Source organism: Triticum urartu, chromosome 5, assembly GCF_003073215.2.
Source record: "Triticum urartu cultivar G1812 chromosome 5, Tu2.1, whole genome shotgun sequence".
Lineage (NCBI taxonomy): Eukaryota > Viridiplantae > Streptophyta > Magnoliopsida > Poales > Poaceae > Triticum > Triticum urartu.
The window spans coordinates 524,363,374-524,383,635 of record NC_053026.1 but is presented as its reverse complement, the minus strand read 5'-3'; the positions used below and the strand labels follow the sequence as shown (position 1 = coordinate 524,383,635).

Below are 20,262 nucleotides of genomic sequence, written 5' to 3'. Positions count from 1 at the left end.
CACCCAGACTGCGGAGTCGAAGCTGGAGAGCACCGAGGCGGAACTGGAGAAGACAAAGGCAAGAGCCGGAGCTTCGGTTCTCAGGGCTCACGGCCGGACATGAGGAACGGGCGGCGGCGGTCATTTAGATTGTGTTTAGAGTAGGGTTTAGTATAAAATTAACCAAAATGTAATGAATTTTGTCCGGTTTATATGAAAAATGTCCAAACTATAATGAATGTGCTCCGGTTTATATGAAAATTGGTCGTGTTTGCATGAAGTTCGTCCGATTAATTTAAACTTGGTTCGAAATGTACGCGGAAAACGTTGAATGGCCGCCTCCCGCATTCATGTCCATGGACTAGTCTGCCGATCCGCGGACAGATTCTGTAGCAAATTTGCGGGCCAATGTTGAAGATGCCTTTAATAACTGCCTAATAGCTGTAACTTGTGAGATCATCGTGCTCTTGGAGAAACAAAACGGCATGCATCAGTTGGTTGGAAGTCGTTATATTCCGATGGCTTTATTCTCTTTCGTGAGAGGCAGTGATAGGCTGCTAGCCACGTCACTTTGCAAAACAAAGCTTCATTTATGATTTTTTTAATCTATTCATCATTAATCATAATAATATAGCAAACACTAATAATAATAATAATTACATCTAGATCTGTAGGCCATATAACAACAACTATAAACACTGGAACCAAGAATAACATAACCGTCCGGTGTAGTCCTCTCTTTATGTAAACCTTTTGGTACTCAGTGACTTTGACTTATTATGTTAATAAAATGGTTGTGTGCATCGCAATATGTAGAGGCCAGGTTTATTCCTTTTTCAAAAAGTAAAAATAAAACATCACAAAACCATCATTACATTCCAATGAATTGAATCTTCATTCTCGCTCTCAGAATGGAAATTCTTGTTCACTTGAAGAAAAAGCTTGATCAAGCTTTTTGATCTATGCCGACGGCCTGGGCTGGGCCTTCGGGATAGGCCAATCTATGCCGATGGGGCCCGTCGGCATAGGTTCGGCCGTCGGCATCGCCAGTTATTCTGGTAGTGTGAGGACAGAATGAGTCAGACAAAACTAGGGTGTGACATTCAACGTTTTGAGTTTCCATAAGCACGTTGATCGATGTGAAGACCGAAGAGCATGCATTCCTCTGCAAGTTCACACAGCAAGCACATGTCTGAACGAGAAATTGTCGTGCCTAGAGCAGAAATCAACTGTAGTTGTTGGCTGAGATCAAAATAAGCAGGTAAAATATAGGGTAGTAAAACCTCTAATGGTCAAAACTCAATAGCTCAAGGATGAGACTGATTCCGTACAAGAAAAGGCTTTCTGTGAAAGGAACGCATGGATAACAAAAGATGCATAAGTGGATCGAAATCTAGGTTTGATGCTCACCCATGTATCACTAATCTAGATTTTTTTTTTCGGTGGGAGGGGACGTTCTTGCAGTGATGGTGGCATCCCAACTCTGACATGGACAACTGAAATGTTAACTCCAACTGACTCTTGACTCACGACGCCAACACTTCTAGAATTTCAAAATTTTGCATTATTCAATTATCCGCTTCCGTGATTGAACATTCGTGGGTGCTTCCCTCGTGGAAACAGTTTCTACTTGTAGACCAAGTTTCAATGCAACTGCTTTCTCGCATTTGACAGCATCTATATATAGCCTATAGCTAGTTAGGGCTTAGTAACAAAGATTTTTGTCTGACGGATCGATGGATTCAAAGGCTCTCCTCTGGTCCACCGTAGCTCTGATCGTTTTGTTTCTGCCGTTTAGTGCTTCAGATGACCGGCTTGTCCCTGGCAAGCCGCTGTCTCCCGGCAACATCATCGTCTCCGATGGCGGCACGTTCGCCTTGGGCTTCTTCAACCCCTCCAACTCCACTCCATCCAAGCTTTACCTTGGCATATGGTACAACGACATCCCTGAGTTCACAGTTGTGTGGGTTGCTAACCGTGAAACCCCAGCCAACAACAACACTTCCTCTCCACCAATGCTCTCCCTCACCAACAGCTCAAATCTTATCATCTCTGAAGGTAATAGTGGCGGCCGTGTCCTTTGGATGACGCCTAACGTGACAACTACTGTGGGCTCGTCTACCCCAACGGCGGTGCTTCTGAACACCGGGAACCTTGTTATCCGGTTGTCAAACGGCACCACGCTGTGGCAGAGCTTTGACCATCAAACAGACTCATTCCTCCCTGGGATGAAGCTCCGAATCAAATCCAACACGCCCAACACTGTGGAGCGTCTGGTGTCGTGGAAGGGCCCTGGCAACCCCTTGCCGGGGCGCTTCTCCTATGGTTTCGACCCGGACACAGCCTTCCAAGTATTCCTGTGGGATGGAGAGAACTTGGTGTCCCGTAGCATCCCATGGACCGGATTCCAAGTAATGAGTGTAGACCAACAACAGCTAGCGGCAACCATGAACGTCAGTGATCTTATCGTGTACATAGCCTTCGTCGACAATGGCGATGAGATCTACGTCACATATAGCCTCGCTGACGGTGCCCCGCTCACTAGGCTGGTGCTGACGTACTTTGGTGAGTATCACCTCGAGAGCTGGAGCAGCAGCTCGTCGGCATGGGCTGTCCTCTGGAAGATGCCTTCCACTGAATGCAACCGCTACGGTTACTGTGGCCCGTATGGTTACTGCGACGAGACAGCAACACCAGTCCCAACGTGCAAATGCCTAGACGGGTTTGAGCCAGCAAACAAGGAGGAGTGGACTGGGGGCCGGTTCATGGCGGGGTGCCTACGGAAGGAGCAGCTACACGGGTGTGGCGGTAGCTTCTTGGCCTTGCCGGGGATGAAGTCACCAGACAAGCTTGAGCTCATCGGAGGGGGCATGAGTACGTTTGAGGAGTGCGCAGTGAAGTGCAATCGCAACTGCTCCTGTCTGGGGTACGTGTACCGCAATGTGAGTAGCCGCAGGTTCAGAGGAGACATGACGTGCATGGTATGGACCGGTGAGTTGGTTGACACAGGAAAAGTAGGCGTAGGTGGCGAGACAATCTATCTCCGAGTTGCAACAGGTGGTAACAAATTTCAAAGTTGCACGCCTTTTACTCTAGTTTGTCATTTTTACTGTTGATTTTATCAGTTCTAACATACTTCTAGTTCTATGAGTCATAGCCCTATTACTTATCCTATATTTATGTATGGTGCAGATAAAAGGAGAAAGATTAATGCAGTCAAGATTGTGCTGTCAGTTTTAGGAAGTGCTGTTCTCATATTCATATGCATCTCTTTTGCATGGTTAAAATGCCAAGGTATGCTTACTTAAATCTCCTTGCAAAAAAGCTATTTGACAACCTTATGAGAATGTCAGTTTCACTATATCAACTTGGAATTCGTCATGTACTACCACAATATACCCTCTAAGCCCCTTGAATATGCAAAAGAATTTCAGTTTTGTGTGCGGATTAGCCATCGTACCATCGATTGTAACGATAATGGGAAATCTACTAGCAACTAAGATGTAGTCCACGAGCTAAAATCTCTACACGTGGATCATAGTGGTTTCATGCTTAGTCGGGTTTGGAAATAAAAAGCAATGTCAAGTCACCATGCCATGGACTCAAGGAAAGCATGTATGTGCGCGCGTGCGCACGTGTGTGTCAAACATGCGGTCTGTGTTTTCTATGTAAACTGATAGACATATTGTCTTGTGTGGGAATTTTGACGTGGTGGCAACTTGCCTTGTCGGTTATTTCCTCTTGCTATGCAAGTTCCTAAAGGAATGGAAATGAACACCTTTAATTTAAGGGATCAAATTAACTTTTTCTTTCTAATGCCTATAGTATGCTTATTAGAGGGAACATGACATTAACCGTGCGGGAGCAGGAAAGAATAAAAAATGGAGAAAGCACAAGATTATAAGTTTGTTTTTCATGAGTACGTCTCATGAACTTGGGGAAGAAAATCCTCCTCATGATCAAGAATTTCCATCTGTAAGACTAGAAGAAATTGCCCTCGCAACACACAATTTCTCTGAAGCATGCATGATCGGACAAGGAGGCTTTGGAAAAGTTTACAAGGTAATTTGTTCAATACACAATTCCTCTTATTACTTCTAAATTAGAACAAGTCTTTGCTCATATGTAAATCTCAAATATATCTTTCTCTAGGGATTGTTAGGTGGTCAGCAAGTCGCAGTCAAGAGGCTAAGTACAGATTCTCAACAAGGAACAAAAGAATTCAGGAATGAAGTAATTCTAATTGAAAAACTGCAACACAGAAACTTGGTTCGACTTCTTGGATGTTGTGATGAGGGAAATGAAAAGCTCTTGATATATGAGTATCTACCTAACAAGAGCTTAGATTCTAGCCTTTTCGGTACACATTCTAATAATAAAGCATGATTTCCTAAAATAGCTAAAAATATATTTACATTCGTCTCTTTTTTAGATGACTCAAGAAAATTGTCATTGGATTGGGCGACACGGTTTAATATCATCAAAGGGGTTGCTAGGGGGCTTCTATATCTTCACGAAGACTCGCGGTTCACCATAATTCATAGGGACCTCAAAGTTGGAAATATCTTGTTGGATGCGGATATGAAACCCAAGATATCGGATTTTGGTATGGCGAGAATTTTTGGTGACAACCAGCAAAATGCAAATACCCAACGCGTAGTTGGCACATAGTGAGTATCCATTTGATAAAAACTCATATTAATGGTTTTATAATTTCAACTCCCATTAGATAATTCAGATAATTTAAATGATCAAGCAGTGGCTATATGGCTCCTGAGTATGCAATGGAAGGCGTCTTCTCTACCAAGTCCGATGTCTATAGCTTCGGTGTGTTACTGTTGGAGGTTGTAACTGGTATAAGGAGAAACTCCATTAGTCAAATGATGGGATACCCCAGCCTCACAGTCTATGTGAGTGCACACGAAACTTCTCTCAAGTTTGTTTACTAAAGTTGGATCAAAATTTTGAAGCATTTTTTTCTTTGAGTGACTAAATGAATATTGATAACATTTTTGGTTATTTTAGTCATGGAATATGTGGAAGGAAGAGAAGACCAACGAACTGCCAGACGCATCCATTATAGATACTTCACCAGACGAAGTTTTGCTTTGCGTCCATGTAGCACTCCTATGCGTCCAGGAGAACCCAGATAACAGGCCATGCATGTCATCCGTTGTCTTTGTCCTAGAGAATGGAAGCACCACACTTACAACTCCCAATCGCCCTGCCTACTTTACTCGACGAAGTACTGAACTGATTCAAATAAGAAATATTCAGCCTTCAGTCAACTGTTCTACTTTTACCGAGATAGAGGGGCGATGAAATAATAATTCTGTATTTTTTATGCACTCAACACTGTAAATTGTCTGGCTCACAAAATAGTGATGTCAGATTTAAAAAAAAGACAAAATAGTGTTGTATCATGTGTTGTTCAGATGTCACGATCTTTGAATGTGCTTTCTATTCCGTTTCTGCCTCAATATAACAGTCTTAGTTTAAAAAAAATAGCAGTCTCAGTTTAAAAAATATGAATATAGCAGTCTCACGATCTTTGAAGTTGCGTTCTGGTGTGCCATCCTTCTATAAATTCTGTGTTTACTTGAAAAATATGGCAGCATGGTCGGACAAAATTAGGGTGCACAGGATAAGTAGTGGATATTTAGAGGTCATAATCCACACTTCAGTACTCCCTCTGTAAACTATCTAAAAGGTATTATATTAGTTTATAGAGGGAGTACTAAATATTGATGTGTCATCCTGTTGCCTCTTACACCATCTGAGTAAGCTGAGCTGGTCACCGCGTTGAAGGCGGCCGCGGAGACAGTGGGCTTCTTCCAGGTGGTGAACGACGGCATCCCCAAGGCGATCATGTCAGAGATGCTCATAGCGTTGCGGGGCTTTCAGGAGGAGCCAGCGGAGACCAAGGCGCCCTACTACAGCCGGGACTCTTGCCGGCGCGTGAGGTATCAGAGCAACTTTTCCAATCGCCGGTGGCTAACTGGCACAACACCTTGTTCATGGCGACGGCGCCGGAACCGTTGCCGCCCGAGGAGATCCCGCCCTCATGCAACACCATCGCGTCGGAGTACATGAGGCTGGTGCAAAGCTAGGCCGCAGCCTGCTCAAGCTACTATTGGAGGGGCTGGGCCTCCGCAGTGGGCACCTGGAGGAGGACGCCGCATGCGTGGAGGGGCTCTCCGGCCACTACATCCCGTCCTGCCTAGAGCCACACCTAACGATGGGCACCACCACCTACTCCGACCCCACCGCGTGGTGGCCAAGAGCGTCAAGCCTCGTGTCTCCGTGGCCTGCTTCTTCTGGCGGCAGGGCGCAGCCACATCCACGAGAGTGCTATGGCCAATTGTGGCCGATGGTGAGGCGCGGTACAGGAGCACCACAATAGCGAAGCTGGTCCAGCACTACAGGGCGAACGGCTCCATGGCAGCTCTCTGCTCAAGCACCCGAGGCCATCCATCCGATCAAAAGTACAAGCTAGTTCCTCGCTCAGCACTCTAATCGTATCCATCCAAACAAGGCAAGATGTTCCGATTGTGTTTGTTTTGAATCCAATATATGTATAACACTAAACTAAGCATGAGCAGTCTACACCTCAGTAATGCTAGCTACACACAAAATATATTAATATTTTAAAAATATAGTAAATTTCAAACTTAGATAATACGAAAAGTATTTTCATAATGGGTTGATTGGATATATGCCACTACAACTTTCAGGAGTTGAAAAAATGCCATTACAATTCTGCACATTGGAAAAATACCATTACAACTCTTTCATTCTCCTCTATATGCCATTATGTTAAATTTGAGACACCAATACCCTTGTCTTTCTCCTTTCACCCTCCTTTCATATTTTCTCTTCTAACAAACTGACAACCATGCCATTAACAGCGTCCAGCGAACTATAGCTCGCCGTCGCCATGCTGTCGCTGCCACCGTTGCCACCGGCAACAGCGTAACCCCTGGCCCCTTCTTACACGTCCCAACCCACGCCTCTAGCCTCTTCCCTGATCTCGTCGTCACCACCGGACACAATGGTCGCCATGGAGCTCAGCGAGATCCTGTTTTCCCCGCCCGCATGCTCCCTGGTCGCGCCCCATGGCGCGCTGCACGCCGCATGCGCCTACGCCCGCACAGGCCTAGCCCAACGTCTGTCCGGTGAGCTCCGGCGTCGTCTGCACGTGCAGAACAAGCAGGATTCGGCCAAGTTCGGCGAACACATGAGGTGGAGCTCTAGCCTCTTCAACATTGCCGTATCCAAGAGCTCAAGGATCCCGAGCACACGCACACAAGGGCCGCAGACCTCCTCTCCGCATGGTCTGCAGCGGCCTCGACATTTTGTCGAGCACCCTGCATGCGTTCACCTGTGTCAACCAGCTGAGCCACGGCGGGCTGGCTCTAAGGAGTGCGGCTCTTGGAGGATGGCGGGGCATGGAGCTCCACCATGTCCCAAGGCTGCGGCTGTTGACGTAGTACGTCCTCACAGACGGCGACTGGTCCGCATAGAGCATCACCGGGTCGAGCGGTCGGAACATGTCGTTGCTCTCCGGCGGCCCGAACATGTTGGACCCCGTGCTCGTGTCGCCGTCGTTGACGCCGGCGCCCATGCACGCCTACCCAGCAAAGCTACGCGGTGCTGGGCCGTGGCCGGTGCTGCTCGTCCCTACGTGTCCTCCTACGCTGCTCAAACAACCACGCCGGGTGCTTCCAGCACTAGCAACGGCACCCGCTACTCCTGTGATGACTTCCCTAGAAGCTGATGCTCTGGCACGTGGAGACGGCTGCAGTGGTTGCACAACCCATCCAGTGCCGTCCATGAAGTCACACGACCCCATACAGTATGCATGGTCGGTGTTGAAAGTTGTTTTTTGCACGGCCCCATGCTCGCTGGAGTTAATGGCATGTCAGTTTGGTAGAAGAACACGAGGGAAGAGTGAAAGGAGGAAGACAAGGGTATTTTTGTCTCGAATTTAACATAATGGCATATAGAGGAGGATGAAAGAATTGTGATGGTATTTTTCCAATGTGCAGAATTGTAATGGCATTTTTCCAACTAGTGAAAGTTGTAGTGGCATAAATCCAATTAACCCTTTCATAATTACTACATTTTGTACACCGGTTTGCTAGATTTTCTACATAGCGCTACGTACCACAGCTACAAAACAGGGAGCAAGGAGCCAAGGAGTAACAGCATCTCAGTTCTTGTGCTCATGCATGTGACTCCATGGGTTTCTAGTTCCCAGCCGGTTGTTATCCACTTGACTGGTAAGTTCTGATGGACTGAACAATGAAAATTGTGCAAAAAGTAAGACAAACAGGGAGGTGTCACGATCAAGTTACCTCATCATTTTGCAACTTGTGGAAAATCAACGGTCATGCAGGCATTCCACCAAACCTGCAGCTTGATTGAGCTACGATTCCCTGTCTGAAAGCTCAAATTGTGTGTCTCCAACAAAATAGACCTTGGGCAAAGCCTTTTCCATCATGAAAGCTTTTTCCTGCACATGACGATAACAACGAACGGTGGGTGCACTCAACATGGGTAAACCATCATATAGGCAAAGTAAACTATCTAGTGAACAGTAGGAGTACTATGTACTAGTGAACTACGTGTACGTGGTGCTCCCTTCTTGCTGCAAGCACAACCCAAAAGTGGAGCAGTACCTTTAAAGTACGCTCTGAATCATTCAGTACACACCCGGCAATAGAGTATCATCCTAGGAAAACAATTGGTAACTACGGGATCTCAAAATCCTGTAAAACATATGATTTGGGAAACTGCTCGACACCATAAACGGGGTGTGGCTACTTCATTATATAGAGGTATCAAGAGGTACAATACAATGTTACAATATGTGTACAGAGGCTACGTATATACTGTCTAACACCCTTCCTCAATCTTAACTATGGCCTAAAGTACAAAGCAAGTTAAGATTGCGCCTACAGCCTACAAACTGTGGTTGTGCAAGAGGCTTCATGAAAATGTCAGCAAGTTGATCCTTTGACGAGATGAACTTGATATAAAGTAGCTTCTGTGCAACACGTTCCCGAACAAAATGATAGTCAACCTCAATATGCTTTGTTCGAGTATGAAACACCGGATTAGATGAAAGATATGTAGCACCGATGTTGTCACACCACAGAACTGGAGGGCGAGCTTGAGGGACTCTCAACTCTCTCAATAAAGACTGTACCCATATGATCTCAGCAGTCGCATCAGCAACTGCTTTGTATTCAGCTTCAGTACTACTGCGAGACACTGTTGCTTTCTTGCGAGCATTCCAGGCGATCAAGTTAGAACCCAGGAATACCGCATAACCTCCCGTGGATCGCCTGTCATCGGGACTACCAGCCCAATCTGCATCTGAAAAAGCTAAGAGCTCATACGACGGTGCAGGCTGAAGAAGCAAACCATAGGAGGCAGTAAGACAGACATAACGCAAAATACGCTTCATAGCTGACCAATGAGATGTCCTGAGTGCATGCAGGAATTGACACACACAGTTGACTGCATAGGAGATATCAGGCGTGGTAATAGTAAGGTATTGCAGACCATCAACGAGACTGTGATACTCAGTAGCATCATCATACGAGAGAGAGTCTCCATCAAGAGCAGACAACCGATCAGTGGCAGACATCGGAGTGATAGCATGTTTGCACTTGAGCATTCCAGCATGCCGCAACAAGTCCAAGGAGTACTTCTTCTGAGTAAGAGTCAACCCAGCTGAAGACCGTGAAACCTCCAGACCAAGGAAAAAATGCAGAGCACCTAAATCCTTCACATCAAAGTCACCACTGAGTGCAGTCACAAGACGATCAGCAACAACATTGGAGGAACTGATAAGAATGATGTCATCAACATAAACCAGGAGATACATCGTAACCTCACGACGCTGTAGAAGAAATAGTGACGTGTCAGCAGTGGAGGGAGTAAACCCAAGAGCATGAAGGACAGATCCAAGGCGAGCATGCCATGCACGAGGAGCCTGTTTGAGTCCATACAACGCCTTAAACAGACGACAGAGATGATGAGGACGGGCAGGATCAACAAAACCAGGCGGCTGACGCATATAAACCTCCTCCTCCAGAATTCCATATAGGAAGGCATTCTGCACATCGAGCTGACGAAGAAACCATCCGCGAGTAACAGTAGCAAACGAATGGTAGTAGGCTTGATGACTGGACTGAACGTGTCTTCATAATCAAGAACATACCTCTGTTTGAAACCCTTGGCAACTAGCCGTGCCTTGTAGCGTTTGATAGAACCATCAGCATGTCTCTTGACTTTAAAAACCCACTTGGAATCAATGACATTGACGCCAGACACTGAAGGAACAAGTTGCCAAGTGTCATTCTTTTGTAGAGCCTGAAACTCCTGTTCCATTGCAGCACGCCAGTGAGGAATGCTCAGTGTAGCCTGAAAGTGACGAGGCTCTGTAGTGGGATCAGCAGCAGTATGAGCCATGCACGCAGCAAGCCAGGCAACAGTCCCATCCTTGCGTTCCTGCAGACGAAAAATACCGGATTGGCTCCGTGTGTGAAGACGAAGGTTGACAGAAGGCTGCGCTGGCAACACCGATGCAGCAGGTGATGGTGATGAGGCCGATGCTAGAGAAACTGACGACGTTGAGCCAGGCGAGTCCAGCCCACGGGAGGCCGAGACAGGGGCGACCGGCTCACTGGAGGCCGAGACGGGGCTGGCCAAGGCAGGCGACTACGCCCCTGGGCCAGTCGAGGCAACAGCCGGCCCAGGCGACGGGACCAGCAGGTCGGGCGATGCCGGCACCATACCGGGCGAGGCCAGCGTCGAGCTGGGCGACGCCAGTGTCGAGCCGAGTGAGGCCGGCATCTGGCCGAGCGAGGCCAGCGTCGGGCCGGGTGAGGCCGGCTCCCGCGGGGCAGCTTCCACGGGCGAGGCGGTGACGGGTTGGCAGGTGCCACCCGACATGCATGGCGCATGCACGTCCCGATCAGCCTGTTCATCAAGGAGCTCAAGGCGAGCGCCGCGTCCAATACGTGTAGCATGATTAGGAAGCAACGCAGGGGCATATGCAACATCCACAAATTGATCAGGCAAAGGTATAGACACGGGCACTGGTGGTGTGGGAATGGTAGAGTTAGTCGGAAGTGCACGAAAAGGGAACACATTTTCATCAAACACAACGTCACGAGAGATGTAGACGCGATTTGTAGGAACATGTAGGCACTTGTACCCTTTGTGAAGGGAACTATACCCGAGAAAAACGCTCTTCTTAGACCGAAACTCTAGCTTACGCTTGTTATACGGACGTAGGTGAGGCCAACACGCACACCCGAACACTCTGAAGAATGTGTAGTCTGGAGTTTCATTGAGCAAGAGTTCAAGCGGGGTTTGCATTTTCAGAAGTCGTGAGGGAAGCCTATTTATCAGAAAAACAGGCTGTGGAGAAAGCATCACTCGAGAACCGAAAAGGAACGGATGCATGAGCGAGCAAGGTTCTGTTTCAACAAGATGACGATGCTTACATTCGGCAGTTCCATTCTGCCGATGTGTATGAAGACATGATACACGATGCGAAATCCCAAGTTTGTTAAAAAACGAGTTGAGGTTGTGGTATTCACCCCCCTAGTCGGATTGAACATGGATGATTTTCTGCTTAAGGAGACGCTCAACGTGTGCTTGAAACTGACTGAAAACATCGAACACATCAGACTTGCGCTTAATAAGATATAGCCAAGTAAACCGACTATAAGCATCAATAAAACTGACATAATAGTTGTGATCACTAACGAACGTCTGGGTATGACCCCATACATCAGAAAACACAAGTTCAAGAGGTTGTTTCACAACACGACTAGACTCTGAAAACGGGAGTTGATGACTCTTGCCCTACTGACAGGCATCACAGATAGTTTCAGCAGTTTTATTGGACACAACTGGTAGTTCATGACGATGCAACACATGACGAACTATAGGAGCCGCAGGATGACCAAGGCGCGCATGCCAGTGTGTAGGCGACACACGAACACCACTGAACGCCTGAGGAGAAGACTGCATGGAAGGTGTGCGTGGCGCATCAAGTGCATACATGCCATGACAAAGACGACCGCTAAGCAGAACGGCCCTTGTGTCCCGATCCTTGATAAAGAAATGAAAAGGATGAAACTCGGCAAGGACATTATTATCACGCGTAAGTTGAGGAATGAACAACAAACTACGCGTAGCAGAGAGAACACGAAGGGCATTGGAAAGATGCAGTTTGCGAAAATTGTGTGTAAGGAGAGAGGCCTGACCAACATGGGAGATGTGCATACCTGCTCCACTGGCGGTGTGCACCTGATCATGACCACGATATGGCTCCTGAGTAGAAAGGTTGCCCATCTTGCCGGTGAGGTGGTTGGTAGCTCCGGTATCCATATACCACGTAGGATCGATGGAGTAGGACCGAGTGCGGCCATACTCATGACTCATCACCGCGGCGGCGACCTGCTTATCATTCCCTTTGCCATTGTTGCCCAGGCCCAGAAAGTCTTGCTTGTAGCGACGATGACAGCGAGAGGCAATGTGGCGCTCAAGGCCACACAGCTGGCAGGCCTGCTAAGCACCACAACAAGGACATCAAGCAACGGGCCGGCTACCACCCGTGATGGTTGGCGCATTGCCCCGCGAGGCCGGTTGTGAGGAGGGCGCCGGTTTGCCACCCGATGGTGACGACTTTGGAGGTTTGCCGCGAGTGGCGGCATTGGCAGAGGCGAAGCCCGGGGAGACACGGCGTGCCTTGATGCGCTGTTCACGACCAAGGAGTCGTGCATAAAGCTCACGAGGTGGGAGCGGATCATCGCGGCCATGGACGTTCTTAATGAGATTTTCATAGTCATCATCAAGCCCGTTAAGCACGTAGGTGGTGAACTCCTCATCCTGCAGCGGCTGGCCAACGGAAGCCAACGTGTCACTGAGACCAGTCATCTTGTTGAAGTAGTCCGTGATGCTGGGGTCACCAAGCTTGGTCTCACCCAGCTCGGTGCATATGGAATGAGCACGCGTCTGAGACTGGGAGGCGAAGCTAGTGTGAAGCGCGGCCCACGCCTCCCGGGACGTAGCGGCGAAGATGACCATCGACGAGACGCTCGGAGTGAGCGAAGACTGGATGGCGGAGAGGATGGCCTGATCCTGGGCCACCCACGTGTGTGATACGCTGGATGATTAGGGGGCGGACACGGGATGGATCCGTCAACATAGCCCTCCAAGTAGCGGCTCCGCAGAAGAGGCAGCACCTGAGCACGCCAGGACAAGTAGTTGTCCGGCGCGAGCTTCACCGGTAGCAGGTGCGAGAAGTAAAACAGGGCCGTCTTGGGATGAGCAGCAACCGCCGAGTAGAAGCCGGGAGGACCCGCGGCTGGGGCGCCGTAGGCCGCAGCCCCGTAGGGTTGCTGTGGCAAAGGGGCCGTGGACCCGGTCGGTACGGGGTAGGGTTGGCGCGGTAGCGCCTCATAGGGTTGCAGTGCCGGCGCAGAGTAGGGCTGCGCCGGCGGCGGCCCGTAGGGATGCCGCGACGGTGCCGCGTAGGGTTGATGAGGGGGCGGCGCCCCGTAGGACGCTACCGGCCATGAAGATGACAGCGGCGGCAGTGAGCCATGGGGCACCGAAGAGGCGTCGTACAAGGTAGGGGCGACGTCGTAAGGCGGCACCGCGGCAACGCCATAGGACGGCGGCGCAACAACGCCGTAGGGCGGCGGCGTGGCGATCTCGGTCGAGGCAGGATCCCCCGAGGTGCCCGATCCAATCAAGGACCCTGGCGGCGGCGGGGGCAGCGGAAGACATCGTAACCTAAACTGATACCATGTAAAACATATGATTTGGGAAACTGCTCGACACCCTAAATGGGGTGTGGCTATCTCATTATATAGAGGTACCAATAGGTACAATACAATGTTACAATATGTGTACAGAGGCTACGTCTATATTGTCTAACAAATCCTAGGGCCGTAAGGCAATTCATCGAGTTGCTGCTTCTTCCTCTGATCTGCTGCTCCGCTCGTCTTGGACCGAAGAAGAGCGCAGTTTCAATTTCCTTGCAGACGATTTCCCGCGAAAAGAAAAAAGTTTCCTCGCGGACAATGACATGGAGAAATTAAGAGTTACAATTTCATGTGGAGCCGCGGGAGGAACTGAATGAGTTGTGGGCGAGCTGCTCTTGGGAGGCGAGGGGAGGAAGTCCATCCAAGCAGCAGTGGAGAGGGGGATGATGGAGCCAGAGACTTGCGACGGTGGTGGGATCTGGTTTTTTAGGCATTGGTGCGAAGGGAGCGGCGGCGGATGGACTATGGGAGGCGGCGGCGGCTGGGAACCAAACCGGACGCCTGTCTCGTTCCAAACGGGCCGCTTTTTCTAGCGGCAGCAGGAGGCTGGTTTTCAGTGGGCTTCCGATATTTTTCGGACCGTTTTTCTGGGTATTCTTTTCCCGTCACGAACCGAAGTGTTTCGTCCGCCGCCGTTGTCCGTTTCTGCCACCGAAGCGTTCTGTTGCTATACGTTGTCGCTCGACGAGGACCTCCTCCGCACTGCCTGCGCGTAGACCGAGCTCTCCTAGCAAGATCCCAGCATCTGTACTCAGCTCGGCCTCGGCATCCATCTCGCCGCGGACTACCATGGTGAACTACGGCGGGAACGGTCCTCGTCTGCCCCCTCGCGCGGCGCGGCGGGAACAAGATGTCACGCGGCGCGGCGCGAACAAGATGTCGCGCGGCGACTCGATCTAGAGATACTGGGAGGTCCGAGTTCCGTTCTTCTCCAAGATTTTTATATGCACTGCTATTCTATCGCATTCACAATGTTAAAATTATCCAAATGCCTGCAGAATTCTTGATTGTTCAATTCATTTAGGAAGACGATAACTGCCACACGTGTGGCAGTTAAGGGGTCTGCCCACACGTTTTGTGTGGTGTCTAAGAGGATCAGTCCACACGTCTACGTGTGGCCAAAACAACTAGCGCCCACACGCATCTTTTTTTTGCGGTCCCTCTCACACGCCTACGTGTGGGAAAATGCATAACGCCCACACGACCTCTCTCAGCCACCTACCTAACGGTCCCGCACGCCCCGCTTGACAGTCACCACGTGTCCCCGTAGTTGCGATGGTCCGGACCCTCTTCAATGTCCGTTTAACTGCAGTTGCCATGTCGGACAACTATAGTTGCCATATCAAGTGCCAGATGCCATTTTGGACAACTGCATCTGTTGCCATGTATGGTTTGGTTTACTATAGTTGCCATAATTTGAAGACTTTAGAGGTTGCCATCTACTAAGACTAAGCAGTTGTCATGTATGGTCTGGTTTACTATAGTTGCCATGATTTGAAAACCATAGGAGTTGCCACCTACTAACATTAGGCAATTGTCATGTAGCGCTACAAAGAGACATGGCAAAACAACATATTCAGGTAAAATAGAGTTTCTATCTGCTTACAAGAACACTACGGAAGTTGCCGTGTACCCTGCAAAACACATAGCAACTGACATGTTTGGGCAAAAAATAGAGAGTTGCCATCTGCTTACAAGCACACTAGGCCAGTTGTTATGTACACTGCAAGACGCATGGCAACTGGCAGCTTGGGTGTGGGAGAGGAGACGAACATGTGGGCGAGATGGCAAATGCCCACACATCAGCCCTTGTGCGTGAGTGAAAACTAGCGTGTGGACGTACTGCTAAACGTCCACACACCGGCCCCTTCCGTGTGGTGAAACGAACGTGTGGACGGCCGGGTGAATGCTCACACACCAACCATGTCCTACGTTGCACCACAAACATACTAAGATTCGTGCACCCACAAATGGACGCGGATCCATGCATGTGGGCGAGATGCAAACGCCCAGACGTGTGGGCGTTACTGTTTCCGTTAATTTATATGGGGATGCAGATTCTGTTCCGTTAGGAACTGCCGCTCTTTTAGCACCTGATTGCGCATCGCTGAGCTTAGGGCATGTCCAATGCAGGCGCTATAAGCGAGCGCTAGGATGGATTTCCTTGCCGTTACGCTTCATTCCCTGCCAATCCTGGGATTTTCCTTGGCATCGACGTGTGAGGTGGCGCCGGGCACTCCAGTAAAAAAAGTCTCACAAGCGGATATAACGGGAGTCGGGCGCTATAAAGGACGCAAAGAAAGGAACAAAAATCCACTAGGTATGTACGCATCTTGCGGTGAACTTCGCCGGACGCTTCGTTTGTAGTGTTGGAGGTTACAGGCGCTTGCACTTTTTTAAAATTTGCCTAAGCGTCCGCAGATTGATACGAGCGTTGGAGGATGAGACTATTACATCGGTGCTAACTGGTAAATTGTTATTTTTTTCTCCTCAAGCGGCTGTACAAGCGCCTCTCCATTGGAGATGTCTGTTTTTCACTCTTAGTAACTGCCTACTAGCTGTCACTTGTCAGATCATCATGTTTATGTCGTTGCATTGTGCGAAAACTGTAGCTGTTTTCATGGGAAAGTAGCAGCAGATGCTAAGCGTAAACATTTTTCACTCTTAATAACTGCCTAATAACTTCCACTTGTCAGATCATCATGTCATTATTGAGTTGCACGAAAATTGTAGTTGTTCTTCTGGGAAAGTAGCAGCAGCGCAGGCTAATCTTAAACCTTTTATACTCTTAATAACTGCCTAATTACTATCACTTATCAGATCAACATGTTCAAGTCGTTGAGCTGTGCGAAAACTGTAGTTGTTTTTCTGGGAAAGTAGCAGCACATGCTAAGCTTAAACCTTTTCCACTCTTAATTACTCCCTAATTACTGTCACTTGTCAGATCATCATGTTCATCATTGAACTGTGCGAAAATTGTAGTTGTTCTTCCGGGAAAGTAGCAGCACAGGCTAAGCTTAAACCTTTTGCACTCTTAATAACTGCCTAATTACTATCACTTGTCAGATCATTATGTTCAGGTCATTGAGCTGTGCGAAAACTGTAGTTGTTTTTCTGGGAAAGTAGCAGCACATGCTAAGCTTAAACCTTTTCCACTCTTAATAACTGCCTAATAACTTCCACTTGTCTGATCATCATGTTCATCATTGAGCTGTGCGAAAATTGTAGTTGTTCTTTTGGGAAAGTAGCAGCACAGGCTAAGCTTAAACCTTTTGCACTCTTAATAACTGCCTAATTATGGTCACTTGTCATATCATCATGTTCAGGTCGTTGAGGTGTGTGAAAACTGTAGTTGTTTTCCTGGGAAAGTAGCAGCACAGGCTAAGCTTAAACCTTTTCCACTCTTAATAACTGCCTAATAACTTCCAGTTGTTAGATCATCATGTTCATCATTGAGCTGTGTGAAAATTGTAGTTGTTCTTCTGGGAAAGTAGGAGCACAGGCTAAGCTTAAACCTTGTGCACTCTTAATAACTGCCTAATTACTATCACTTGTTAGATCATCATGTTCAGGTCGTTGAGCTATGCGAAAACTATAGTTGTTTTCATGTGAAAGTAGCAGCACAGGCTAAGCTTAAACCTTTTGCACTCTTAATAACTGCCTAATTGTCACTTATCATATCATCATGTTCAGGTCGTTGAGTTGTGCGAAAACTGTAGTTGTTTTCCTGGGAAAGTAGCAGCACAGGCTAAGCTTAAACCTTTTCCACTCTTAATAACTACCTAATAACTTCCACTTGTCTGATCATCATGTTCATCATTGAGCTCTGTGAAAATTGTAGTTGTTCTTCTGGGAAAGTAGCAGCCGAGGCTAAGCTTAAACCTTTTGCACTCTTAATAATTGCCTAATTACTATCACTTGTTAGATCATCATGTTCAGGTCGTTGAGCTATGCGAAAACTGTAGTTGTTTTCCTATGAAAGTGGCAGCACGGGCTAAGTTTATACCTTTTTCACTCTTAATATATAACTGCCAAATTACTGTCACTTGTCATATCATCATATCGAGGTTGTTGCGCTGTGAGAAAATTGTAGTTGTTTTCCTGGGATAGTAGCACTACAGGTTAAGCTTAATTTTTTTTCACTCTTAATAAGGGCACCTCCAACGGCAACCCGTAAAAAACCTCTTGCTTCCGTCCACGGACAGGGGTTACTAGACCGCGGACACATATGGAAGGCAGCCATCCAAGCGTAGTCCGATTCTGTCTACCGGCAAATTCAGACTCAAATCTTGTTGATCCAAACAACGCGCCGGATCACACACGCGCCGAATCGCATCCCCGATCAGAACCAAAAGGAGGCAAATATGCTTAGTTTTTACATACTCGACTCCAAAAGAACATCAGTCCGGCAGTCCGTGCATTACTTCCCTACCGGACCAGCCATCCCAGCAAGATGCTTGCCAATCAAGGAGGTGCAGTAGCCGCCGCGTAGGCAGCCTCCGCGTCCACCTCCGCCTCCACCACGTACTCATCTTGCGCCGCCACCAATTGATTTTTCTGCCGCTCTAGCATCTGATAGCGGATGGATTGCATGATAATTCTAGATTCATCATCCAAAGAGCCAATATTCAAGGTCAACATCTTGGCATCATCTGCATTGGTTGCGATCTTCCTCATCTTTTCATTGAGGGCGGCCTTCTTCTCTTCGAGGGTCGCCTTCCTCTTCTCGATCATGGTCCTCCTATCTTCGAGCTTGATCTTCTTCTCCCTCACATCCATCAACTGCTTGAACCTCTCTGCGTTCCACTCCCCCTAGATGTCCGAGCGCCTCACGCATGCCTCTTCCTTCTTCGCCAAGATCTCCTCGAACCTCCATGTCACCTTGGCCGCCGCACCTTCTCGCTTCGCCCTCTCCTCCTCCCATTTCTTGCCCCGTAGATTTCTTCTAACCTTCTTCTGCGATTCTTGGGCTGAGTTGGTAGGGTCACCGGTTTCTTCCTCATTGGCTTGGGCGGCAGTCTCGGCAACGAAAAGGTTCCACTTCAGCTGCCCATTCAACTTAAACCAACAATGCATGCGGTGAAGGATTCTTCTCCAACTTCTTGTATACCACACAAACACGAGTAGGCTACAAATGGGAAACAATGTAATTTCATCTAGTGAGCAACAAAACAATACATGTCCAGCTAGTGATCAACAAAACTAGAGCATATCCGGCTAGTGATTAACAAAACTACAGCATATCCGGCTAGTGATCAACAAAATTAGAGCACACCTCGCTAGTGATCAACAAAACTAGAGCATATCCAGTTGGTGATCAATAAAACTAAAGCATATCTGGCTAGTGATCAACTTACTTGCTCGGTGATTTGTGCACCGCTAGGCCAGCATACAATGAGATGCTTCAAGTGCCCGCAATACTTGGAGACGGCCTCTTCTATGGTATACCATCAATGGTTGAGGGACTTCTACTCATGATTGCGTATCAACGCATTAGAGTAGGGAGCGAAATGCTTGTGCTCATGGAACCCTATGTGAATGTGCCTCGAAAAGGTTGTGCCTTTTTGCTCCGTGCCATGGATAGGATCGAGGCTAGTGGGCAACCATGTGTCGCACAGCAGCTCGTCCTCCCGCATGTTGAAGCTTTCTCCTCTACCTTTCTTCTTCGGATGTCCGGCTGTATCATCCAGATCATCGTCGTCTCCCTCCTCCTCCTCCTCCTCCTTCTCCCCCTCATTCCCCCTCTGGATGCTGCTCTCCGTCAGTCTAATGTTGTTATTGCCGTGTGCCATCGCCGGACTAGGTGTAGGACCACTGCTGCTGGTAGTTGCCAGACTAGGTGGGATCCGAGTCATCCACCTGCTCCTCCTTGTTGCCCCCTCCTCCTCCCTCGCCTCCGTTGTGGGTGATATCGAGCAACTCACGGTCACGCGTTGTACGCCGGCTCCCTCGCTTTCGGCATTGCAGCAAATAGCGCGCCGGCACCCATCTGCTCTCCGCCTGCTGTTCTCGCCCCGACGAGCGACGACGAAGAATACTCGAGGAAGATCGGCGCCGCGTTAACATCGACGATGTAAACAACGGTACCAGCTGGGTTTGCGAGCTGCTTGGCAGCGTAGTAGTACGAAGGCTTGTAAGGCTTCGGCCACGATGACGTCAGTAATGTGGGAGCGCCCGTCTGGTGGCATCTGCCATGGCCTTGCCGACCGCCCCGTCTTCCACGACCATCGCCACCACCAGGCCCACCGGTGGCCGGACACCTGCTCCTCGTCTCCTCCTTTGCGCCTTCGCTTTGACGCGACGATTTTGCCGCTTCTCTTTGTTGATCTTCCGGGTGAGCGTGACGCTCGGATCCTCTGGCACCTCCATCACCTCCGCCGCCTCCATCTCCAACAGGTTCTTCGACGGTTGCATGCGTCGGTGGCAG

At 48.6% G+C, this 20,262-nt stretch overlaps 1 protein-coding gene across 1 annotated transcript; it reads left to right on the top strand.

Moving 5' to 3' along the window:
• The first annotated feature begins 1,715 nt into the window (after positions 1 to 1,715).
• Positions 1,716 to 5,301, top strand: LOC125510351 (receptor-like serine/threonine-protein kinase SD1-8). Its single transcript, XM_048675502.1, has 7 exons — positions 1,716 to 3,036; positions 3,172 to 3,273; positions 3,848 to 4,041; positions 4,132 to 4,339; positions 4,412 to 4,649; positions 4,739 to 4,889; positions 5,005 to 5,301. The coding sequence occupies exons 1-7, from the start codon at positions 1,716 to 1,718 to the stop codon at positions 5,299 to 5,301; spliced, it is 2,511 nt and encodes an 836-aa protein (XP_048531459.1).
• Positions 5,302 to 20,262: the final 14,961 nt, after the last annotated feature.

Bases quoted from the DNA above. Each gene is read 5' to 3' on its own strand.
- LOC125510351 (XM_048675502.1), top strand. From the start codon at position 1,716: ATGGATTCAAAGGCTCTCCTCTGGTCCACCGTAGCTCTGATCGTTTTG. The intron at 4,340-4,411 runs GTACACATTCTA...TCTCTTTTTTAG, and splicing joins CTTAGATTCTAGCCTTTTCG to ATGACTCAAGAAAATTGTCA. The intron at 4,650-4,738 runs GTGAGTATCCAT...ATGATCAAGCAG, and splicing joins CAACGCGTAGTTGGCACATA to TGGCTATATGGCTCCTGAGT.